The sequence below is a fragment of the Bactrocera neohumeralis genome, chromosome 6 (genome assembly GCF_024586455.1).
Source record: "Bactrocera neohumeralis isolate Rockhampton chromosome 6, APGP_CSIRO_Bneo_wtdbg2-racon-allhic-juicebox.fasta_v2, whole genome shotgun sequence".
NCBI classification, from domain to species: domain Eukaryota; kingdom Metazoa; phylum Arthropoda; class Insecta; order Diptera; family Tephritidae; genus Bactrocera; species Bactrocera neohumeralis.
The window spans coordinates 4828320-4854963 of record NC_065923.1 but is presented as its reverse complement, the minus strand read 5'-3'; the positions used below and the strand labels follow the sequence as shown (position 1 = coordinate 4854963).

Below are 26644 nucleotides of genomic sequence, written 5' to 3'. Positions count from 1 at the left end.
ATTTCACCCATTTTCACACTGTAACATAAAAGTGTCAGTGGAACACATACAAAAATTTAGTTGAAATCGTTTGGGGGGTTTCGAGATATTTGTTTCACCTAAAAGTGGGTGGTGTCACGTCCAACGTCCAATTTTAATCCGGGTACATTAAAGCCTTATCATACCATCTCGCGGGCAAAATTTAATGTCTCTAGCATATTTAGCTATTGATTTATTGCTCTTTAAGTAGTTTTTAACAGTACCGTTATATGTGGATGGAGCTGGGTTATCATCTGATTTCATTCTTTTAGACTCCGTCGTTAAGAGTTCTTATAGTATTTTGTAGTGAATTTGGTAGTTGTAGCTTAGGTGGTTTAAGATATATGTATATATAAAATAATTAATGGGCGGGGCCATACCTACTTTTCCAAAATGTTTTACCCGTAGGTGCCTCCTACTGTGATCCCCTGCACCAAATTACAGTTCCATTACTTCATTTAGTGCTTAGTTGTGGTCTTTATAGGTTTTCAGTTATTGACGTTTTATGAGCGTGGCAGTGATCCGATTATGGCAATCTACAAACTCATATTTTTTTTGCCTAGAAACGTACATTCATCAAGATATCTCAAGTTTTACCCAAGTTGTAGCTTGCGCGGACGGACGGACAGAAAGACAGTCACCCGGATTTCAACTCGTCTCGTAATCCTGATCATTTATCAATATATAATCCTATATCCATCTCGCTTAGTTTTAGGTGATGCCTAACACCGTTAGTTGAACAAAACTATTATACTCTGTAGCAACATGTTGCAAGAGTATAAAAAAATTGCAGTAATAGGCTTTATTGAAATCATCACATTTCTATACACATTTCACTAAATTTGCTTAAGTAGATAATTATGCCGATCTCTTTAAATCGAAAAAGTTCCTCGCACTGGTTAGACTGCATAGCAACTGTCTAACTTTCGTTTGCATTCCTCCATTTATGTTTATTGTTTATTTACAATAACATAGCCATAATCTAATCATTTTATGATAAGTTATTTTAAAAATATTCCGCGAACGTCTACCGTACTGGGCAAAAGAATTCGGAAAATTGTACACAGCGCGAATTTAAAAGTTTGCACTAATTGCGATTTTCACCCGAAATCAATTTCACTTCAAAATAGCTGAAACAAATCCGAAGCAAATTAGAACAAGCTATTTAATTTCTCTACAGTATCGTCTAGACTTCTATTTTTGTATTCTTAATAATTAACTTTAAACCCTCTCTTTCATTCATTATTGACGTCACGAACCAACGTACTTTCTGTCAAAGTCACTTCAAAAAACTAATAGGACGAAATTTTCTTATTATTTATTTCTTTTACATCATTTGATAAATATTTCATAGAATATTAATTTCCTACGTTTTTTTATTTTTTTTTTGGGTTCTTAGAATATCGTGAATAATAAGGTTCAATATCACAACTTCTTTGACTGAAATTAATTTTAATTTTAATCGATTTACGCTCTAAGCCAATATATTCTCAAGTACTCTGTTTATTGGGTAGCCCATGTGGCACCGTGATGATTTTTGGCAATAATATATACCACATTGTCCTAATTATTTTCAAGGCAAATATTTTGAACCCAACGCACATTATGGTGATTTACTTTTTTTCTACTTAATTAGTTTTTATTACTCTTCAAATATTAAAATGGAGCAAAGATTTGCTAAACTCTTGTTATAATGAATTAATATTTTTCTTAATTTACATGTTGATAAGCCTATTCAGTAAGCCAGTAAGTGATTCATAAACACATTAAAACAAATTTGTTCCAGTTTCATATGCAAAATGTAAAGACAAGTATTGAAAAATAAACTTTAAACTGAACTTAAAATTGAAGCAGATTTTATTTGAAGCGAATTACAAAGCCAAAAATTACTAATACGAGTATAGCATACCTCTCTTAATTGCACTTAAGCTATTCTTCCATATGGCCACAAAATTTACAATTTAATATTAATTATATATCACCGCAAATAGTGGTGCATTGGGTATAATTTATTACGTTTATATTATAACACTTCCTACATACATACATATAACATTTCATAATACTGATATACACATGTACTCGTAGGTGTCAATGTATTGGAATTTTATCAGTTTTGACTGATGAAGAAAAAGCACTTTATACATTGACAACCTCAAGTGCGATTAGTAATAACAAGCAAATAAATGCGAGGTGTTCCCAATGGAAGTCACAGTTAATTGTTTGATAAGCTCGCAGACATGCTAAATCTTCGGCGATAAGCATGTGCGAGGGGCGTGCAAGTCCGTGCATAGCAAACCCTTGAACTTGTTTCCATTATTTGTTTACAAATTAAATAATACTTGTACTTCTATTTGTGACAGATATATTTAGAGCGTTAAGCGACTTTTTTTTAAGTTACAACAACAATAAGTAAAACAAAACATTTTTTAAAGGAGTATTCTGAAGTGGGTGTTATAAAATTAATACCTCACCACTTCAGCGGAACGGGCACTTACAACCGTTTAATAATAAGAAGATCGCAATTAAAAGTCGACACGTAGAAAGATACATATTTTAATCATTTATGCCTACAATTTTGCTTGAACAAATCCAGCACTAGTTCACCCAATTGATGAAATCATGTGATCGTCTTGTGGTTCTAAAAGTTTGTATGGCTTTCTACAATAGGATTTGTCTAGAAGCATTTCTTCTAGAGAGGAAACTTATTAGAAGTAACCTATTCCTAACCTTTTAGATTTGACTTCAATCGAGATTTGAACTCTCAAACCTCCAGTAAATTCACAACCTTGCTGTTTTTGGTATCAGAAAATATTTTCAATTGTTGGCTTTAGTCGAGTAGATATTGCAAACGACGATGATAGGAAGCAGATTTTGCAAACGGTATTGCAAGTCAGTTTTTGTATGATTTTAACCACACAACTCTGACAAAATTTCTTTTTTCTTATTGTAGGTTCAGAATACCTTTTATTTAATGGAAAATTTTGATTTCAACGTCCATGATAAAATATTATCTTATTATACTTAGATTCTTCGTCTTTTGTTAGAACTTTTAGAATATCAATGTATTTTATTGGGCATGTGACTTCCTTAAAACCGAAATCCCGAAAACCTCAACTGTCACGCAATTTAACAACTTACTGAAAGTACCATTTTGATAACGGCGCAATCAAATAGAAAGATCTTAAGTACAGGCTTAAAAAATTGTAAGTAACATCATACGAGTATCATCAATAGACTTGCCGTTCAACACTGTTATCACTCATTACACTACGTATGAAAAGCTGGTGAGTCAAGCGCCGATATCTGTTTAAATAAATTACAAACATACATACATAAGTATGTAAGTATAGCATTAAATGAATGCTGGATTGAATTACTACTACGCATGCGCCAATACTAATAAGGCAAGCCGTAAAACGCAGTATTTTATCTGTGGCTACTAATAAAATATATTTATTTATTTGCATCTCTGATTCTTGTTTACTGTTGTTTTTAAGTCATTTAACGTATATACATAAGTATATTTTTTAATAAATATTTTTCAACGGTATATCGATAGAACACGCGCCCAAGAAGCCTTTGACGTAATCGATGATTGCGATTAAACAAAACATGGTTTACGTTTGCGAATGAAATGGCGATCCAATGCGTATTAAGCGCAGTAAATAATTCATTGTAAATTCGTGTAAGTGAACATTGTTCTACATATACATATGTATATACAATGTACTTTGTACCTAGGTGTGTATGTAAGTGCATATATTTTAAGCTCATTGTTTAATAGATAACGGTTTGCCGTTATATAAATACAAGTATATGTATATGAGCACAGGATGACGCAAGCTTTCACAATTCTACCTCCTAGTCTACATCCTGGATGATGTAACTTAAGTGATGGTGATATTTACAAAATAAAATATTTATAACGCGTGACATAAGTATGTATGTATGTACATAAGATATTCACCTTTGAAGTAATACAATGTTGCTATCGAGTATTACTACATAATATGTCTACATACTTATATAAAGCATACTTATGTACATAAGTATGTATGTATATTAATTTAAAAGTAAGTTAAGTCGTCATTAAGCAGTTATGTACATACATACATACATACATATATCCACTGAACGCCAGAAAAAGCACGTTGTTTTGTGAATTTTTTAATAGAAATTTTATTAAATATAAAAATTATAATAATGTATGTACATTTACAGAATTAACTTTAATAATCGGCGATTAATTTTGACAAATTATGGATTCCGTTGATTCCGTAGAAGATCGTCAGGAGAACATCCGAAAGAAGGTACCCTTCGGTGATGAATATATTTATGTTTGAAATTGTATAAAATACAAAAATAAAAAAAAAATACTATAGCCATAGGTGAATAAGGACTAGTAAAATTTTGATTTTTTACAAAAACGGTGAGTTTCATAAAATAGTAGTTTTTTGTGAAAAATTTTTAAGCTTGAATTGGTTTAAAAATTTGAAATTATTATCAAAAATTTTTTGAAATTTTGTTTATTAACATTTTCAAAGCAAGTTATGTTATGTGTCATTTTAACTAAAATTTATTTTAAATTCAAAGTTTGGAGCACCATCTAATTAAGGCCAATTTAACAATTTATGCATTCTATAGAATTGTGAAGCTCTGACCACTTTTAGTCGGGCTTCTGAATTAGTGCTTACTTAAAAAATAAAAGTACAATTTTTGCGATTTCAAAACTAGTGGTATTTCAAAATATACAAAAATAGTTTATAACAGTAATTTGAGTCAAATTGTTTTTCAAAAAAACAAAAAATAACAATAATTCAAGTGAATGCTCTTATTGAAACCACTTGTACGAGCACTTTAAAAAAAGTGATATCTCTAGAAACTACAAACTTACACATTAATTCAATAACACCATAAACGTTTATTTGAAATCACAAAAAAACTGCAAACTACACGCATACACTTGCAAACGAAGTGAAAATTGATAAGAGCTAACAGGCCACCAGCTGATTGCTGCTCGAATCACTAGTAAAAACCAACAATAAAACAAAGCGACAGTTGAGAACTAAGACTTTGGCACTTAAGTGACTGACTATATAAAGATTGTACCAGCTCGGGTATTCAGCAGATTGTCGTGAACATTGAAAGCAAGACGCAAGAATATTAGCACTCAATTTACTTTAGTCGCACTAAGTAATTTTATTTAGAACAAAAACATATTTAAAATTAAAAACAAAAAGTTTTCCGAAAATGTCTGCGAAAAATGTGAATTCACTTGTCGGTGCCACCACACGCTACATCGCCGGCCGAAATGCAATGCAGACAGTTTATTGGCGCACAATGCCCGGAACTGATGGACGAATGGTGAAAATACATAAAAACTGTGAATTCGACAAAGTACAGAACCTGCCCGCCAAAATTCGCATGCAGTATTACAATAAAAACTTCTGGACATCAACGGATGGAGCACATTGATCTCGGCCGAACAAAAAAAACGAATTTTTAGACTACGAATTTAGTATAAGATGTGCGCTTGTGTTCTTCTTTTAGTTATTAATGTCGCAACTCAATTAGTTAATTAGTAAAGTATTAACACTGAAATATTTTCGTATTTATTTATTGGTTTGTTTTTGTTTTGGTACAGATAAAACGACATAATGCGCAACTACAACACAAACTCAACCATGTTGATATATTTCATTGTGTGGGTGCATGTGTTAAAGTACGCGCACGCTTCATGTAAATGTCCATACGAAACACTTCAATTCATTTAATCGCCAACTAATGAGCAGCAATAACGCCGCCTGTGTGTGCGTACACCTTGCACATGCTCATGGTGTGATTTGGATTGTAGGCCAATGGAAGTCACTACGTTCAAAGTACTTAAGCCCATATTCACTCTAATGCCAATTGACACATATTAACATACATAAACACTTGGTGTTTCAATAATCTCTGTCAATCATACTTTGTGTATGTGGAACATTATGTGACGTCAAGCTCCCACGTACTAATGAAAGATTAAGAAAATGTGTGAATTTCAACGCCGGATCAATGCGGTTATAGCCTACTAATTCTTAATACAACTATACCACTTCTAGCTCGAGATTGCGGACAGGCTTGCACCTTGTAAGGAGCTTAAGCGCGATATGGCTATTCGCGTTGAGGTTTGGTCTCATCATATAATAGTAACTTTTTCAAAGGGTTCTTTTCAACTTATACCATTAATATTTAAAAATGAGACTGAGAATAATGTAGCTTCCTTATTTTCCTTCAAAAAATAAATATTTCTTCTCTCATATTATTTATTCTTTTACTGAATATAATTCAATTATGATGTTCCTTTTGCACCTAATCTTCCTTAACGTAGAGGTTGGGCTCACTCGTATTCTCATATCACTAGTAGACATGGTCCATAGTCCCAGCTTTATCACAAACACGACATAAAATACTTGAAACCCTTCAGACACTAAACCTTGAATGGTTGTCCACAAAAAGCAAATCGGTAACAAGTGGTTTCATTGTGAGAACCAAATGGTTTTAGCGCAGCAATGAAACGGATTACCAAGATTATAAGGTCCTACGATAGTGCATCAAAGTGATGCATCCAGCGCTAATTGAGCCTCAGATGGTGGCAGCGGTTCATAGTTCTTTAATGTCACAATGCTTACTTTTAGAAATTATTGAATAGCCTTTAAGAAAGGCAGCGTTACACTAAAGTTTTATGAAGCGAAGAATAAAATTTTCCAATTTCAGCAACTTATTTATTTCCACTGAAAATTATAAATGCATATTAATATTTTATTCAATCTATTATATAGTACTTGTATGTAATTTACACAGAAATAAATTTCAATTGGCGAAGGCTAGTCGTCGATTAATGGGCATTTTGGAAATGAGCCAAAGACATTGACGTGATTGCCACTTCAATAAGAAAAAAACTACAATACACATGTTTCTGGAAATGAGAAATTAAAACAGTATTGCAATTGCATTTTAAATGACCAAAAGTGCGTTGAAAGCAATTTCTATGAAATATTCAAATAGGCAGAACGTGAGAAAATTTATTTAGTAAAACTTTGATCGATTATTATGGATGAAAGGAACATTTATTGCACTGAATGCTAATTCCTTTCTATTTAAAAGTCTGTCGAGGAAACGTGATAGAAATCAATAAAATATGACCGAGTTGCAAATAACAAGTAATATAGTGCATAATATTCGAAGTTATAGTATAACTAATCATTTGGAGTTAAAACTTATAAGATGGAACTATGTTTCATTCATTCTCGTACATTGACGCAAATTTTGATTCTATTTCAAGCACTTCAACTTCAAACACTGCCTGGTTAATTTCTTTTTTGTTGATTTGGTCAGAGAACTTTGGCATAAACAAATTTTATGAACTACCTTTGTTCAATACATAGGTTCTTTTGACGTCTTCAGATTGTCAAATCCCGATTAACTGCTTTTAAAGGTTAAATAAAATCATGTAGATGCTTACTTATGTTTTCGCTTGAACATCCACTTTGAAGATGGATTTTCAAGGATAACAGATTATATCATCGCAATATACCCAGAACGTGAAGAACAGTTTGCTGTCAGTAGCACATTTTAAGAAAAAAAGTTTTTCTTGAACACACGATACTTCTAATTTAAAGCCTGCCTAGGTTAAAGTTTGCCAGTGCTTTAGAGCATCAAACATACAAATGTATTAATTCAGTTGTCGTGTTAAAATATTACCAATCCTAAGGAATACCTTTTACCCAGCCTCCTAATAAACCTTCTCATATCATCTCGGGTGTAAAATCGTATGTCTCAGCCATACTTATTTAGTTGTTGATTTATCGCAGTTTTAGTAGTTTTAAACAGTACCGTTAAATGGAGAGAGAACGGTGTTATCTTCCGAAATCATTCCGATTATTTATGTATACAGTATCAGTAGATGCTTAAGGCATTTGTACTCAAATGAATTCGGTTTTTGTAGCTTAAGTAGTTTAGGAGATATTTACACTAAATCAATTAGAGAGCGGGGCTATACCCACTTTTGTTAAATTTTTAGCCCAGAGGTGCCTCTTGTTACTACGATCCCCTGTTTCAATTTTGTTTTTTTTAGTGCTTAGTTATGGCACTTTATATAATTTCGATTAACAGCGTTTTGTAGCCGTGGCACTGGTTCGATTACGTCCATCTACAATACCAAGCGCCTTATGGGCCGAGAAACATGTGTACCAAGCTTCAATACACCTTGCACGGACGGATTGACGGATGACAGACAGACAGTCACTCGGATTTGAACTCGTCTCTTTATCCTGGTTTGTTTTAGGTGACACAAACAACCATTAGTTGAACAAAACTCTGCATCTTATACGATGTAGCAAGATGTTGCAAGAGTATATAAAATGGTGGCAGTGAAAAAATAAATGTTCAGAGTCTTCTATGCACTCTGTACACGTCGGACAATACGGACTAACGACATAATGATTGTAAGGCCCTTGGTTCTCTCCTGTTATTTTTTGCCTGTAGGCGGTTCTGATGCAGGTCCAATCGCGCGAATTCTCCCTGGATGTCAATGGGTGGCATACTAGCTAGAACTTTATTAGCATCGCTTGATATAATTCGGAAACCACTTATTACTAGGTTGCAGAGAGCATATGCACTGTGTTTACTGGCCTACCACATGATTTTACGTCTGTATCCTTATTGGTGCTACACACAATACTTGTATCACGGTAACGAGTTCTTTCTATTAAAAATCATTCTCGATGGAGTATGGAGATGGAGTTCATTCGTTTGCAAGTGGGCTACGTTTCTAATTAAAACACAAGCATTTCAGATGATTTTACGAATATTTATTTAGTGTTAGTTTATTATCTTTTTTATATTTTATTATTACATACATAGAGTTGTCATAAATATTTAGTATATGTATATTTATTGTAAGATTAATTTTAGGTAATTTCTTTGAGTGGGTGAAATGTATCTCTTTTCAGTATTTTACGTGTTCAGTATATTTATATTTATTTATTTACGTTTTATTTTCAACATTATCTTCTTGTGTCGAATTTATTTAATTGTATTTACTTAAAATTACAGCCTTTATAATTACACTTTATATATATATGTATATATATTTTTATGAATTTCTTTATCGCTTCATCAGCGCGCCCACTGTTCATGCCACACTCGTACTCGTCTTCTCGTTTACCGATTTCCTTGCGCCGGAAATGAATTCGTGAATTCGCGTTGTACTACACACATACATACGTACGAGTATTGCGTGCATTTCCTTTCTACTATTTCCGTTTCAAGTTTGTGCTTCCAAATATCGCACATTCATATGTATCTGTGTATTGGTTTTACCTTTGTTGTAAGTGTGTATGTGTGACTGTCAAATATCTGTTAGGTTTTGCCACTTGTGTGAGTATTAGTTTATTTGATATATTAATTCTGTTAATTTTGTTAATTTCTGACACATTTACCATATTTACTGGAAATATTTGTATGTACTGTATACTTCATCTAAATAAGTTGTATATTTATTTGTAACTGTTTTTTCTTGTTTTTTGTTTTTTATTTTATTTTTTTGCTTTCGATTTTCTTTATTGGATACTTAGTTCAAATGTGTGTAGACGAGTTGAGTTCTGCACTTTCAACGCGCATGCTCCTTGATACTTAGGGACATAGGCATTTTGAGTGAGTGAATGTGTGTGTGTGTGCGTGAAGTGTGAAAATCGGGTTCGTTGCAAGTGAAGTCTGCACAGATTGGTTGTACCACTATAATGCACACATATGCAAGTATATATTACTACATATATGTATGTATATGAACATGTGCAGCATTGTACCGTTAGTACTCGTAGATAAATGTGTTTGATTTTTCAAAATTCAATCGCCGCTGTTTTATCGTTTCAATTGAAAAATGCGACAAGTACATTTAACATAATTTAGAAGTTCATATGCATGCATGCATGTATGTATGTATGTATGTCATGCATTGTTAATGTTATGAAGACACATTTCATGTTTGTTATTACTTTATATATATTCAGTATATTTATTTGTTTAAATTACAATAATTTCTCACATTTCAACAATCATTTTAATAATGGTATATTCGTACATATAATACGATACAATACAATATTTGGTTTGCTGCTTCATATTATACAATTTTAATATTCATTGTCTCAATTTTAAAACTATCTCGTCTCAAAAGAGAAAATATATGTACCTCTATATTTATGGCTATGTATATATTTATGTTTGCATGTATATATATTTGTTTTATTACACTTTTTTATTTTATTTGCAATAATCGTGTTGGTTTTTATGAGTTGAACTTGATGCCATATTTGTAATTTTTTGATTCGATAAATTTTTCTCACTTATTTTTTTATCGTTAATCAGATAGAACACAGTAGAGATCAGCATTTACACTTTTCAATATAATAAATTATTAATTAATTATTTTTGTAGTTTTCGACAAGATCGCATGTAGTATATATGTATATACTTATGTATAACAATTATCATATAAATAACAGTGAAGACGTGATCGCTACGGATTAACCCAATTCACAAAATTTTGAATATTAATTTTTTATTTGAAGGAATGGAATGGAGACATTGGAAGTTTTATAAATTCAGAAAATAACAGTGAATTCATAAATAAAAGAATTTTATTGAAATACAGAGTGTGCCATGTCAAACCAATGCATTCTCATATTGTTTTGTATGCTTTTTTGAATACAAAAAAAAATCTTATTTAGATTGGCTTTTCTTTAGTTAATTGCAGTTATGTTAACAAGTATTACAAATTCTTCATAAAAAGGCAAAGTATAAACGAGGCATAACACAACAAATTTTGGGATTATTGACAAATCGTAAAATTGCTGCGACATTCAGGGGAGACCTCTCATGCAACCGCTTTTACTTATTCGATCGATACGGAAATCCATAAGCCTTTTTTACGACTAGCATGTCTCATAATATTTATACTCAACAGCATATTAATACTTCGCCTGTTAACTTGACAGTCATAAAGAATAAAAAATTGGGAAGAATCTGTAATTTGATTTGACTTCTTATAATGTCTAAACTTTTTGCGACTGACATAATAAAGACAAGTTTTGGGTTCCACTATAAGAGAAAAACTGTCGAAGGTTTCCCAACCGTCCTATGCACATAATTCGTTTGAGGAAATTCACAATAACGTGGAAGTCGGGAGTAAACAGAATTTAGTATGCGTCGGTTTTAAGTTGGATGCTGGCTCAGATATGGAAAATTATTTTAAAATAAACAGTTAAGTACTTCGAATATGTCTCAGATAGGCTTACTTATGATGTGTCTGCAAAGTGCGACCAAAGTGATTATAATAGAAATGAAAGACAATTTGAATTGAAAATGCAAGATATAACATATTTACATACATATGTATATGAAAATTGTTTTATTAGAAGTAGTTTAAATTCTGTTTCAGGAAAGTATTTATAAAACAAGAAAGTAAATTAGCGCAGATAAAGCCACGATGAAAAGCAGAAATTGTTCCATAGCACATAAGACATGAAGCTACCATTGGTTTGACATAGTATGAGGCTGAAAAAGTTTTCCTTTTCCATTGTCAAATTTAACTAGAAGTTAATATTAGCATTCCTTAATACAAATACAAAAAAGGGCCAGCGCTAATTATGTGTACCAGATGGGAAGAATAAATAAGAAATTATATGAAGAGGAAGTTGGGAATATTTTCATGCCATCGAATAATGTATTTCGATGCTTCGACGGGCGATCCGTTGACTGGCATTTGATTGCATTTAGTATATAAACGGGTATTTGTATATATATAAGCACATCTATATGCGGATGCACGAATAATAATAAATCGTTTTTGTCATATGTAAACACATATGCACATACATATGTACTAAGTAAATATCGTACACATATAGTAAAAAATACTCAACAATTTCGGTGAAACCATTTTGCGCTACAATTTCATTTGAATTCTTAACAATTTTGAAAACCAATTTCCAAATGATATAAACACTTTTCGTCTCATGCAAATCTAATTTACACATGCATACATGTGGGTGCTTAATTTTGATTTCTGCTGTTAACTGCTATGAAAATAAATACCTTTTCATACACATATGGTTTTATACACATACGAGTACTTAAGTATGTGCCAGCAAAATGCAACAACAACATATAATATTGTTCCAGTAGATTTTCTTAATGACTTCGGTAATCAAATCTCGTTGGCGAAAATCGGTGGCTTACTTACATATACATATCTCTGTTACATTTACTACGATTTTTTGCCGGAATATAGTCATTACTCTTAATAAATCTGGATAATGGGTACGGAAATAATTTTACTTTATAATTTAGTTAATCAATACTTGTATTGCAGTTAGTATATATGTATGTGTTTCAAAAAATCAAATCTTACATTTGTTCACTATAATAAAACGCATCAAAATAGAGTTGTTTGTATATGATGATCATTTTCTCGTAAATATCTTACAGTTGTGGTGTATATGTACGTTTTTAAACAATTACATACATACAATTTGTACACTTTTATAAAAGAGAGCGCTTTATGCATTTTCAATGATAACAAAGTCATATAAATGTATATAACTATTATATATATTATGTTATTAAATGAATAAGTAATGAGTAGAATTTACTGTATTTACAAAGGAGAAAATAAATCATTTAATTTTAGAATTATTTGAAAACTACATATAAGGAAAATAATTATAATTTTCACAGAGAGACAACAATGAACCTCACAACTTTTCTTTTACAGCTTTTTATTGCATTGGCCTTAAAAAGTTTCAAAGGTCGAATATAAAAAATGTATACGTATACATTTTGAACCACATTACAAAAATTGGCTAAAAGTAACTGTTGCTGATAATGTTGGGTGAGATCCTTCTTAGCTGCAATCTTTTAACTAAACCAAACTGTTGATAATTAGACTTATCTTCTTTTTCCAATGATCTACATTTGTATATATTGGAATCTTTCGGTTTGACATTGACCATACTTCAAATTAGCAATCACTCTTGCAGCCAAAAAATATCATATTTTTCCAAAAAGCCTCTGCTTGTACGAATAAAAATTGTTAAAATACAACATCCACTTCTGGCGATATTTAACTTGTGAGAGATACTTTTATTCAAGTAGCTTAAGAAATAGGTACATATGGAAGTTCGCTGCTTGAAGTCTGCTTTTTGAAAACTAGTTCTTCTAGTTGCGATGACTGAAATACTAACTTTCTAAGACGCTTTTGAGCAGGTCTCGACTTTGGCATCGACTGTGTCAATGTCTCGCCAGAGATGCTACCAGTGAAGCAGCTTCAGAGGAACAGGCGCAACCTCAGGACTTATCTCAATGCAGATTCTGTGTCTGTATAAAATCATATTTATATAGACAAAGAATCAATGAATGCTGTAACTAGTTGTCACTTGTCACCCTCGTAGTGAAATACTCGTATAACTTTAACAAATATAATAATTTTCGAGTTACTGGATTCCTCAGAATAAAATTATAAATAATGAAAACAACGGTTAATATGAGTTTAATACTTCAGTTTGTATGATTTGTGGTATGGAAAATTAAATTCATATTTAAACAGCCCTTGCTCGCTTAATCTATCTACACAATAATTTTACATAAATCTTCGTTGCATATAATTATTGTATTCATGTACTTTAGTATTATTTAATTATAATTCTTACTTTTTTAAGTATATTCCTAAATAATTGATTTATGCAAATTATAATTTCACAAATAGTTTCGATTAGTGTCGCCAACAAGAGTTTTTTTCTATTTCAATTTCGTTTTATAGATTCAACGTTCTTTTTGCCTACATATTTGGAGCATTTTTGAAGACAGCTAAATCAGCTTAAATAATAATTGGCAACCGCATGCTTACACACAATCACATAACACAAATATAATATAATATGCAAATGCATTGAAACTTTACTTAGAGTACTCTTAAACGGGGTAAACAGTGTCTTTGAAGTGTTCGAATCTCGAAAAACTCTCAATCTCAGATTTTTCAACCAGCGCCAAACAGTTTTCAAAATATGGAGATTGTTTATTACCAAGTGCTCTGTCTGATAAGCTTTTCAAAAAAGTTAGGTTAGTCTGAGTTGGAGATACTTTGTGGTAAGTTCTGCGACAAAGCTTTCTCTATTCAGAAAGAAGACATGGAGTCTAATCTACGTTTGATATTAATCGTGTAAACTCCAAAGGTTGTGGCCATCGTTGAATTATTACAGAAATATCACACTTTTTGGGTTTGCTGACTCAGAACTTATTTGTTATAAATATATAGTATATTTCATAGTGCCTACCATTTCTCGGTAAAATTTTTTCCTATTATTTTCACTCTTCTTCTACAAACTTTATTTTTAAAAGATTTTGAAAATACGAAATATATTCTCAGAATTTAATTTATGTTTTCAAACTGTATATCAGAATGTGGTCAGACATGAAGTTTCTCTTCTGATTTGTAATGTGTATAACTATTAAGGTGGGCCAAACAAAACGTTTAATGTTTTGCTTTAGATACTGTGAATAAGGTACCCTAATGAATACATAAAAATATTGTTAATGAAAATTTTAAATAAACCTTCAAAGAAAGCTTAGCTTCTTTAAATTTTTATGTTGCGGTAAATCTGCGAATTGTTTTAAACATTTTAAAAATATAAAATTAAATATGGCAGGTTATGTAAGCATGCGATTACTTGATTACTTATACGAGTAATTGAGCTCTAACGGTTTTTGTTGATTTCATTCAAGATTTTCAAGTGTCTTTCATTACTTTATAGTATTCATTAATTTTCTAAGTAGTGTCTAGGATTTTTTTTTATAGTTTTTTATAATTTTTTTTTTTTGTAAAATAATAAATAGTTGCAGCTAATATTTGCTGTATGTTCATTTACTAGGCCAAAAGTTATGTTCAATTTGTATAATTAAGTTAAACTATTTATTGTGTTACTATAATATTACATATTACTTAATATTGCATATTTGCTTTACAACTTTAACAAATTCGTATACTTACACACGGCTGCACAAACGTACACGCACTTATATATACATACATATGTAAGTATATTGAGGGCGTCAAACAATGTTTTGTTAGGATAAATAGACCACATCGAGATTTGTATAGAGTTTGTTTTGTGTTTTCGTTTTTGTTCAATATATACCACTTATTTAAAAAATATACAATATACATATGTATAATATAATATCCTATATTTGTTACGTTAGCATCCTACATACAAGTATTTATGAATCTATGTATGTATGCTTATACATGTAGTCTGTACGTAATTATTTATATAATTTGACACAACCGTAAATGTATGTATATAATTCAGTATTTCATGAACTTCTACGCTTTCGTGTAATTACATTTAGTTTCTTTATTTGCATTTACATTTTATATATATTTCATATACATATATGTATGTATATTAATTAGTGTACGTGTTTTTAGCAGTTCGAAAAAAACATCGTGTGCAACTTTTCCAAACCTAAAAATGCCTTTTGTGCAATTCACATGTGTTTCATCCTAACCTCTGCTTATTTACGGGTACTTGGTACTCAAGTTTTATTTGCCTAATTGATATCTCATGGAGTGGAAATTCTTAAAATTACAGTTGAAGTCTTTTCCACAGGCCAATCATTCAATTCGTGCTTTATTACTGCCTGTCACTGTCACTGTACTCGTACCATATACACTACGCAGGACCCTTTCCCTGTAATGTTCGAAATCGCTGGAAATGTATGTAAAATAGAGGAATGTTAATTCCTAAATACGTTTCAGAACTTTGTTCATACTTTCACTTTCGTTATCCAGTATAATATTTTCAAATTCATAATCATTAGTCAAAAAGGGTCGCGACGCTCAAAATCAGACTATCAGAAACAGATATATACGAAAATTGATGAACACGACAATAAAAAATTTAGATCGCTATGGTATTTTCGCTTTATCTTATTAAGATTTAAATATGAATAAAAATATTAAACTTTCTTCGAAGTTATAAGAGCTCTCGCTCCTTGCTGGTACCAAAGTGTAAAGCGTCGAAAACATTTCTCTCAATAATTAATGTAGCAGCAAACTAAATAAATCCTAATCACATCACGGGGGTCTTAATATTCTTTCTAAAGCCCAAGCCATTATACTTCCTGTGTGTTCGAAAATAGTTCCAAAATTGTAGATTATATTCTAAGCTGGAATATATGTCTTGCGACCGTGTAATATTTAAAATCGGTCGATTACCAGATATTGAATGACTTTAATAAGTAAAAAAGCTGAATTTAAGTCACAATTGGACCACTCATTGACAGAAAATCGCTGAATTTGGACCATTATTCCGAAAATGTTTACATTTTTTTTATAAAAAGTTGGGGATGAAGCTTTGCTTCGGTGCACGATGGGGAGAGAAAGCAAAGCAGCGAGAACAAATCGAATGCGAATTGGAAACGAAGAACTTTTTCTATATTAGACATTATAGCTTCACCGTTATGATCTGTCAAACAACCACATGGCGCAAAAATAGGTGTCAGAATGTCATCATGGAAATCTGACAACCCGCAAATAATGTAAAAAGGCGACACTATAACGCTAAGGAAATAGCAGAGAATCGATGCTATTGGTGAAATAAATGTAGGCTCATCTTTAGTCATATTTTTCAGGTAAGGTTACATATACACATGTAATTATAATGCGAATTGACACCCGATCCGATTTATTTGTACAGACGTGAAATGAGAACTTCAAATGGTTACATTATTTATTTCATTTATTCAGCGTCGATTAACAGTTGTTTTTGCATTAGTTTAGTTTTTTATTTATGTGTATTATTATTTAGTTTCAGTGTTTTTTGTTTTTTAAATCATCATACATTTTCCGATACAGAAATATGACACAAATTCAAATGTTAAAAGAAATTTCAATTAACCAATACTCATCATGGAGATCACAAAACGTACTAGTACATAATACAATTTGTATGAAATGCCGATTGTAAGGTTAAGGAGAATGTGATAATGTTATTTTTACTTGACCAAATCGAATTTATGTAATGCAAGCAAAATAATCAATAAAGTAGTTAATGCATAATTAAATTACAATCAAAAAATTTGAAGGGTGGGTTTTCTTTTCATAATTTAAAAAAGTGTTGGTTACTTCAAATCGAAATTTAAATGCAATTTTTGTTTATCATACTACACATGTAAAGAGTCTAATTGAAAATATGAAAATATAATAAAAAATCAATATCAAACGAAGGTAATGTAAGAAATAGGTAGTATAGAGATTTCAGCAGTTAGTGTTGATGTGCTGCTCTTAATTATGCTGGGACTTATATATATTTTCGCTAAGTTTATGCTGTTGTTTCTTTAGTAATTTGTCACAAACATAATGAGTTTTGAGAGGAATGGGAAATATTCTGAGTAGTACCGTCGGAAAATCAGAAAGAGAAAAATAGTTATGCAATCAACCATGTTGTCCTACCTTGGTTTAAATGCTTGCTTAGAAAATATTGCTTTGTCAGGCCTAATATTCTAAATAAAATTAAAAGTAACAAAAAATATTTAAAAGCCTCTGTGTCTCGTATGTACGTGCAGTTTGCAAATGCCACTCAGTTTATGGAAGCATCTTCGGCTTTATATATACGAACCAAACGACAAATTTCGTTGTTTGTCCCCACGAGCTCTCGCTACTTGGTAGCGATCACATCACGTTATAATCAGTTAACACTATTCTTATTCTGGTTGTTATTTTTAGGTTTAATAATACCGCTCCGAATTCTTCTCCATCTCTTCAGCTAACATACGCTGATCCACACATATTGTTCGTTTGATAGTTTGCTGTTTACTTTAAATATCTGCGGAGAAATAATGCGTTCTTTGAAATATTGAAAGGTTCAAGAGATTTTCTTAAAACAAAACTACTCTACTACTTACTCACATAGGCATTACCACTACTTAACTACGTAAGTGTGTGTGTGTAAACAAATAACGGTTAAAAATGTAGAGCGACTTGCAGCTAAATACAACTCTGTCGAAAATGTCTCGTTTTGTCACTCTGTTGTTCTGGCGGATAAGGAATTCGACCATACAGAATTGCATTTCCTATTGCTAAATAGTGACTGCCTATAAGTATGCAACTCGCAGGTGACGCGATATCAGCAGTGCTACCATATCGGTTGAATTAAACCCCATTGCAGTGTTTTTCAGCTGCAACTAATAACATTATTTTGGAACGAGCTATAGCCTCAATATTATACTGCTGGCATATTGACCTTAATTCCGATATTTTAGTCACAAACGCTTCAAACTGAAGCCAACAGTCATCTCTTGCTGGGATTGAAATTCCATATATAAGAAGAACTCTTTTGGAAGTAGTTTCAGAAAGGGTGAGGCACAGTTCTCGGCGCATAAAAGCATTTTAAACGCCTTTTTATGATAAAAGTATATTCAATGCCTGTTATCGATTTAAATACGCTCAATACAAAACTGGTCATAGAAGATGAAGAATATAATTTTAATCACTACAACAATGCCGAAATCCAATATTTATTGTACCTCATATGCAAAAAGAGAACTATTTTTTATTCGCTTGAATGTCTCTCTCTCCATTCAGTTTTTTTATTGTTTTCATTAAATTTTATGTTATCTTAGGTTTTTTAGTTTTTATTTTGTATTTTTTACTGATTTTTCTAACGTGCATGTCGCTTATGAGTTTTGTGTGTTAAGTCACTTAGAAGTCTTCTTTCTTAGTCGCTTCTTTGTTAATTCTATTATAAATAATATTAGTCTATGGTATTAATAAATTATCAATTATTAACTACATAGTACAGAGTAGTCTAGGTAACAGTAGATAATTTCAGTAGGGTTATAATTTATAAATTTCATATTTCTTTACTTTTTGTTGAGAATTACGTTCTTCGTATTGTATGCATGTATGTAGGTTTGTTTGTTACTTGTACAAGTATACTGCTAAAGTCAACAGGAAGGATAAGATAGGTGTTTTTGCTTAGCTTTTTGCTTTTGATAAATTTATCTAATTTCATCTCTTGTCTGTGTTTATTCTGTTGCAATACCATAGATGCTTATGTATATATAATATATGTATGTCTGTATGTACGTATACACATAATCATATAAATATATACTTATGTATATTTATACAAGTTAATTATTAAGTTTTTAGATTTTATTTTTGTATTTATTCTCATTATCCATTTTATTCAGTATTTCATTACTCATATTTATTTTCTCACTAAGTATGTTCTTCATGCATGCATTTGCATGTACAGTTGTGCAATTACACTTATGTATGATAAGTTGCTGTAGCCTATGAGCACATATGTATGTATGTATATAAATCATTTGTTGCACCAGGAATTTACTCCCGACCAAACTGAAACAGAAAAGCAAAATAGGAAAACTTGGCGCGTTTGGCAAAATTTATTCGTATTTTTTGTTTTTTTTCTCTAATTTGCCTTGCATGTTCGTGTGTATAAGTTTGTTGTATGTGTAAATAGCTTCAGCGTTTGCCTGCTAATTGGCATGAATTACAAATTTGACTTACAAAAGCAAACGGCTGCGCCGCATTACAACTTATTTTTGAGTGTGTGTGAATGTGCATGTGTATGTACGTTCTATAAGTAGGCAAATGTTCGTTTGTTCGCTTATTTTCGCATTTGTTTGTTTATGTTTTTTCTTTAAATAGCTTACGAAAAATGCACAGCTGCGATAATAATGAGTTTATCTAAACCTGCTTTGCAAATAGTTTTATCAGCAATATTTGGTTTTATATAGTCTAAATTATTTTTGCTTTTAAAAATATCACGAATGTACTATAATTTTCGCATCGCCAGTTTGTTTTTTTTTACTCTCAAAACCGATTATTTAAGCCGGCTCTCCAATTATGGAGCTACATATGTATATAATTAACTGTAATGTGATGCTTATACTTTTACACAATTCTACTTTTTTATTGCTCCCTCCTCTCTCTCGTTCTCTAACTAAATTTTCAATTCGATTATCAATGACCTTTCGTTGCAGAAAAATGCACAGGCGCATATTTTGACAATGTGCATTCAGTTGAGAGAATTGATTATGTATGTACACGCATGTCAATTACATAATACATCTACAAACAAATCAAATCAATTTCAATTGCCGCCGTTCAACTTCAGCTTACAATTTCTTCACCGCTGTTTACACATTTGCTTCTTAGCTTCGTTTTGCACTTTTCACTACAACCTTTTCTGCTAAAGACTAAGACTTTCCTTATTTATTGCTTTGATTTACTTTTTCGTTTATAAATAGTTTTTCCTTTTACTTTATTTAATTTAAATTTTTGTTTTGTAATTGTTATAAATTATTTCGTTATAAATTTCTTCTATATGATGATGATCACGCATTTTTTCACAAAATATTGTATGTTTTTCTGTTTTTCGGCTTACAATTAATTGCCACATCTTATTTTAGATAGATACATTATTTACGTGTGTGTATGCATATAACAAGCATAATTTAACAATAGACTTCTTCAACAACTAAATTGCTTAAAATGTCATTCATTGCAATTTCATATTTTCTTTCAATGGGTAAACATATTCAAATACATACATATAACATTGGAGTGTTTAACACCAGCACGATTCCGGCTTTTCGAGTTTTCGTCAATGAGAACGTTCGATGATCTTTAATGAAGCATGATTTTGATTTTATTTAAACGCAGTTAGGTACGCCACAGGTATTTTGAAACCTCTGATTTATTAATCATTAAGCATTTGATATTATGTAGCCGCATTGCTTACCTACCACAATTGCACTTTGAGAACTTCGCTAGTTAAGTTTCTAAGTAAATGTTTGCAGTATGCGTTTAAAATTCACGACATGGAAACAACTTACTTACAAATTATAATGTGTATGTATGTATATGTATGTATGCGTATGTGTTTGTGGTATATTGCAATAATGACAATGAGCAATGGCCTCTAACACCCCAACGCATGAACGAACAAAAAATGAAATGATGGAAATTAAAAACAAAAATAATAAACAAATTAAAAAAAAAATAATAATTATAATAAAATAACAGAAAAAAAATTAATTCATTACATTACAAAAATAACTCAAAATCAAAATGATATAAATGGTAAATGTACCAGAACTGCCAGGAATTCATTTCAAATTTAAAATATGTATGGTGTGAATAGTATCAATATTTAGTTTTCAACGCTTGGTAAACTATGACAATTTAATAGATTTTAGTTAAAAATGGGAGAAGTGTCAACAAGCTATAATTAGTTTTCTAAAGTGTGGCGAACTTCGAGTCTCAAGAGAGTATAGGAAGGCATCATATTCGACGCAAAAATTTGATGAATCAACTGAGTATCTGCAGAAAAACAACAGTATCGCAATATCTGCTTGATCGAACATCTCCTATTTATTGCTTTTGAATGCTATGTAAGTACGTATTACCGCTCTTAGCGCTACTATAAGTAGCGTTTTCGATCCACAGCGAAGATCGAATATCAAAGTATTGCTATGAGTTGCGCAACTATGTCGAATTGTTGTTCCGCTTCGGCTTTTCAGTCGAATGAATTTTATTTTCGATGCTGTTAGTAGAAAGATTCCCAAGATTTGGCTTTACTTCTTTAGTTGCTTTTGAACCACCCTTATTTGTATTAATCAAAAGACTATATAAAATTAACGGCAATTTTTCAGTACTACACTTGGTAATTGACAAGAGAATGAAAATCTTGAAAATTGGTCGCTTGGTACTTTTGACCTCGACAGCGGTGGCAACTCATTTCAAGTGCATTATTTTGAAATTTGGGCAAAATTAATGAAATTTGCTCGCAATTGAAACATTGCCAATTAATACCTTCTTTTTAATTACGATCTTCTTGTTTTTGATATCATAGCTGTTACAATTCTGGCACTTAGGATACTTTACTATGTGTTTTTGAGGAATTGTTTATGTTACAGCATTCGCTTGTTCTTAATAAATATTTTCTGAGATTTTCAAGTAATACACATATTTTTTCTTCTACTAATAAGGATATAGAATTCATCAAATGGTTGTCAGACGCCTGAATTTACAACTGAGGAAAGCTTAAGTTTTGTTAACGTTCAAAGACACTCTTCGGAGTTTGAGGAACAATCTATGTGTGTTTTAAAGTTTTACAAAATGAAATAAAAAAGTTGATGTTGCAAAAAAGAAAAAAAGAACTACAAGTAAACATAATAATTAAGCAAACTAAAAATTTCAAAAAAAATTTAATTCATGTTTTTTTATGAAGTTGTAACATAAACACCCCCCCGAGTCTTTTCATATGAATATTTTTTCACATTTTTATCTTGCATAAGTATGCGATGTTACTGTTTGTAATGATTTCAAAAAAAAAAACAGAAAACAACATTTAATAAGACAAAAAAACTTTCTTATAAACTAAATGACTTTCAGTTTACTATCAATTCCTATAATTCAAATGATTACAACGTCAATGCTTCTGTGTGTGTGGGTGTGTCGCTCACACAATACAACTCGAAAATTTTATGTTATTATAAAAGCAAAAGCTTTACGGCTTTACATAAATAAATTAGTTTGCAAATTATTGCCGTAGGAAGTTGTAAATTATTATTCTAAGTTGCGCATCTTTTTTCTTTTTTGCTATTATTTCACTTTCGTCTCACATTTTTTGGTTTACAAACAATTAAGCGCTCTTTTCGGAAGGGCTTTTCACTCTTAGGTGGTCCGTTGACTTCTCGTTCAAATATTAGTGAGCATTTATTTGCCTATATTGTCTTTTTTATAAATTTTATTTCAAAGAATTTTAGAAATCATATTGCATGGTTTGGTTAACAAGTCATAGGCGACCGAACTACTCAATTAGTTGGCTTTCACAATTCTGTTATTAATTTTTTATATTTTTAAATGCTTAACAATAGAATTTTAATCGATTATTGCATTTTCAATTAGCTTTTGTTATTTATTATTTCACATCCAATATGCTTATATTGCTTATTTTGTTTGTTTGTTGTGGCGTTTATACCTACATTTGCTTTTAAGTGTATTTTTATTTGTATTTTCTTTCCAATATTTTTAGTGTGTACTTGTTTATCATTCTACATTCATGGGTTATCGTCTATCAATATTTGAATATGCGTTGTAAGTATATTATTTTAATAATTATCAATATCAATATTTATATACGTGTATTTTGCTCACTTAAAATATGTATTGTATATGTATATTTAGGTATATGTACTTTTGCTTTTCTTTAATATTTATTTGTTTTTGTTTTTTTTTGTTTTTCACTTTGTAATATTGTGTATATAATTCTACTCAGATTCTTTGCCTATATGCTTATACGTATGAATACGATATAACTTAGTTTCTTCGAATTTATTGTTTTTCTCATACTATAATTTATTACTTAGTTCAATATAAGATTTTTGAGAAGAACTAATCTTTTAGTTATTTTATTCAATATTTGTTTGTTTATTGTTTTTATTAAATACATACTAGTTTTTGATGTTCTAAGTTATTTTTGTTTTTGTTACAGTTTCGAATCCTGTTTTAAGTTCAATATCGTTTTGTGTTGCTTGTGTTTAAGAGTGACTCTTCTACTATATAATTCATGTCTTATACTAATAAAAGTTATACTAATATATATATATATATTTTTTTTTTGAATTTTTTGTAATCTGTAATTTGTTGTTTTTTAAATGTTCAGCTTTTGGGTTTGCCGGTTCACAGGCCCAGCCGGTGTTTTTAATTCGTCGTATCTTATTTTAAATTCTTTAAATATAATTTGTCTAATGTATATATATATATATATATATATATATATATATAGATATATATTTTATATAAGTATATAATAGTAATAATATATACTTTTGTCATTATCAATATATAGAGTTGTGTATAATATTTATTATAGTAATAATTGAAATCAATAAATAATATATATTTTTTTCTTATTTAGTTATAATTTAGGTTTTTGTTGTTGCTTCGCATTATAACAAGTTTCGTTTTCTTTGTTTGTTCTAATAATTCATATATTCACCATTCCTTCATATTTCCACTACAAACTACGAACATGCCAACTTGTCTTTCTCCGCTTTCTATAACTAACTACGATTCGTTATGGTACGGCAAAACCGTTTTGGTATTTGTATACTTTCGAAATTCGAAAATACTAACATATACGTACATTGTTTTCGAAAACAATAAACAATTACTGGCGCTATACGTAGCAGTTAAATATCTTTCCATATATGTACATACATACGATTTGTAGCATTACGTAAGACTACTTAGTTTCACTGGGTTTAAAATTTAGTATTTCTTTCCATCTTCTTCTATTACGTTCGCGTACTTGCTCATTTAACTTCTCCATAATTTTCAATTATCAATACTTTTCTATATCTAAACTGTACGTTTTCATGTTAATGTACACAAATAAAATAAGAGTTTGTGTCGTACTTTAAAGGTTTGTATGTTTTGTAATGTATGTATTTGTGTGTATGTGCGCGTATTTTAAATCATTCTCTTAATAAACGGCGGCCCTGATTTCAGTCCATGTTTTTTTACGTTGAATTATTTAATGACTAAAGCAGCCTTTACTATGGTTAGAAAACATCCTTGCTTGGACCTGATCCCATCGACTATTTCTGACTCTCGACTATTATCGCCTCTTTGCCGCTGCTAGTGCACTTTTTAGTGTCCTACCATCTATGCATTGATCGGTGTAACGGTTCGACATTTTGCACCACCGTCTTCATTTTTTTGTGTTTAAAAAGCGAACAATTTCTTCTTGCCGCAAATAAATTATTGTTTTATGTCGCCTTTTTTGTTTTTGCTATTTTGTTCTTCTCATAATTTCTCGGTTTTCGAACTCGTAGATATTGTTGTAGTTGTAGTTGTAGTAGTAGTAAAGGAAGCTATTGTTATAAAGTTGTGTCTTTGTTGTTGTGTCTCTTACAATTTGTGAATTTGTTTGGCTGTCACCAAGAAACATTAAATATTCATCTTTACAAATATTTATACGCATAAAATGTAGTAGCATCAATGTTGCTGTTGTTCTTGTTGTTTATTGTAGTCGTGTGATCATAGTTGTGGGTATGGATGCTGTCGTTAGTACCCTCAAAATTAACATGGATAAATACCTAAAAAGTAGATAGCAAGTTGGAAGTTGGTCACTCTTATATACATATACATATAAATATATACATTTACATATTTACAGACAGATGTAACAGTGAATTAAATTAAGCTACCATTGTACAAAATATGTTATACATAAGCCTACGTATGTACGTATATTATTATGTATGTATGTATATATCAAAGCGACATTGTACACAAATATTATAATTCATATGCACAACAACAATAAAAACCAAAAATAATCATAAATAATTTGTATGCGAAAATAATTGCTAACAAAATTTGACTGTTAAGCGACTGCGAACAACATTTTCTTAAAAGCAACCAAATATACTTTTGTATTTAAACCAACTTATACTCGTATAAATTGCAAATGTAGAGGTGTGGCAAGTGGTGTTGATTCGTATAGTTGTGCACATACATTTATTGTATCTAAGGGAGCATATAAAGCAAACTTTGCCTTCTAATTACCTTGATAATTCTGTGGCCAAATGGTGGGTACATTCTGTTGATTCGAGTTCGGATCATTTATTTATATGCACAGCATCACGAAAATGGATTAGGAGGAATTAAGTAAAGAATATTAGTTCGTTAAATTCAAGTAATGTACGATTGATGTTTAACTTACCGCCGCACTGACCATTGGCACACTATAGTACTGATAAAATGGTTGATATTGCATTGAAGGTGGGTAAATTGTTGGCACGCCGGCTGCTGTAAAATCAGTAACTGTTTGTTAAGAGGTTATGCTAATTATAACTGATCTGATCTTTATAGTTTAAAGTGGTTCAATATCATAAATTGCGAGTTACCTGGCGGATAAACCGTGGCGGCGAATTGATCAATGGGCATATTGCTAATTGGGGCCGGTGGTGTTGTTGTATAATAGACAGCACCATTCGTTGCAACGATCGACTAAAATATTAAAACAAAAATTATATGTTTTACTATTCGAATGGAAAAGAGTTATAAAAACGACCATTAACGAAGTTTCTAATTAATTTGCAAAAATAAAAAGTATTTTGATACAGTTTATTACATTGGAAAACGTTGCTTGAATATATTTTGAAAATAAATAAAATAAAAATTCCATTATTAAGAAAAGTTTATTGGAAAGCGTTGCCGTGACTTACGTTAAAACCAAAATAATACTAAAATTGCTTTGACTTTAGCTTTTCGAAAGTAAATTGCTTACAATCGTAGACACAATCTAGGTTATATTTTACTATTCGAATGTCGTGAAGTGGTTGCCTACATTTAGGCGAAACATAATAAATTTATAAAATATAAGTTTTGATCCAAATTTAGTTTTTTTACAAAATAAAGTAAGTTATAAATAAAGTCTATGTATTAATTAATACTAGTATATATGTATGTGAAAAT

General features: G+C 30.7%; 2 protein-coding genes and 1 long non-coding RNA gene across 10 annotated transcripts in view; 2 read left to right on the top strand and 1 right to left on the bottom strand.

The window, feature by feature from the left end:
• The first annotated feature begins 2917 nt into the window (after positions 1 to 2917).
• On the top strand, positions 2918 to 4488 carry LOC126762642 (uncharacterized). The gene is made up of 3 exons (XR_007667495.1): positions 2918 to 3305; positions 3581 to 3706; positions 4243 to 4488. It is a non-coding gene; the product is annotated as an uncharacterized LOC126762642 (long non-coding RNA).
• Positions 4489 to 5137: 649 nt separating this feature from the next.
• Positions 5138 to 6322, top strand: LOC126762641 (uncharacterized). Of its 2 annotated transcripts, none has more exons than XM_050479530.1 (2): positions 5138 to 5602; positions 5666 to 6322. In XM_050479530.1, the coding sequence occupies exon 1, from the start codon at positions 5272 to 5274 to the stop codon at positions 5494 to 5496; it is 225 nt and encodes a 74-aa protein (XP_050335487.1). In that variant the 5' UTR covers positions 5138 to 5271; the 3' UTR covers positions 5497 to 5602; positions 5666 to 6322. The 2 variants fall into 2 exon arrangements, with proteins under 2 accessions (XP_050335487.1, XP_050335486.1); XM_050479529.1 differs by having other exon boundaries at positions 5138 to 5607.
• Positions 6323 to 8851: 2529 nt separating this feature from the next.
• Positions 8852 to 26644, bottom strand: part of LOC126762920 (protein boule) — a 36983-nt gene continuing 19190 nt past the window's right edge. For 4 of the 7 annotated variants that reach the window (XM_050479961.1, XM_050479956.1, XM_050479958.1 and 1 more), the window contains 5 exons: positions 26074 to 26176; positions 25890 to 25990; positions 25733 to 25766; positions 16652 to 25260; positions 8852 to 16574 (listed from right to left, as the gene is read on the bottom strand). In XM_050479961.1, coding sequence (XP_050335918.1) covers positions 25244 to 25260; positions 25733 to 25766; positions 25890 to 25990; positions 26074 to 26176 — 255 coding nt within the window. In that variant the 3' untranslated portion in view covers positions 8852 to 16574; positions 16652 to 25243. Of the gene's footprint in view, positions 25261 to 25732; positions 25767 to 25889; positions 25991 to 26073; positions 26177 to 26644 lie in introns of all 7 variants that reach the window. The other 3 variants (XM_050479963.1, XM_050479962.1, XM_050479957.1) reach the window with 3 other exon arrangements.

Excerpts from the sequence above, each read along its gene's own strand:
- LOC126762641 (XM_050479530.1), top strand. The coding sequence starts at position 5,272 with ATGTCTGCGAAAAATGTGAATTCACTTGTCGGTGCCACCACACGCTAC.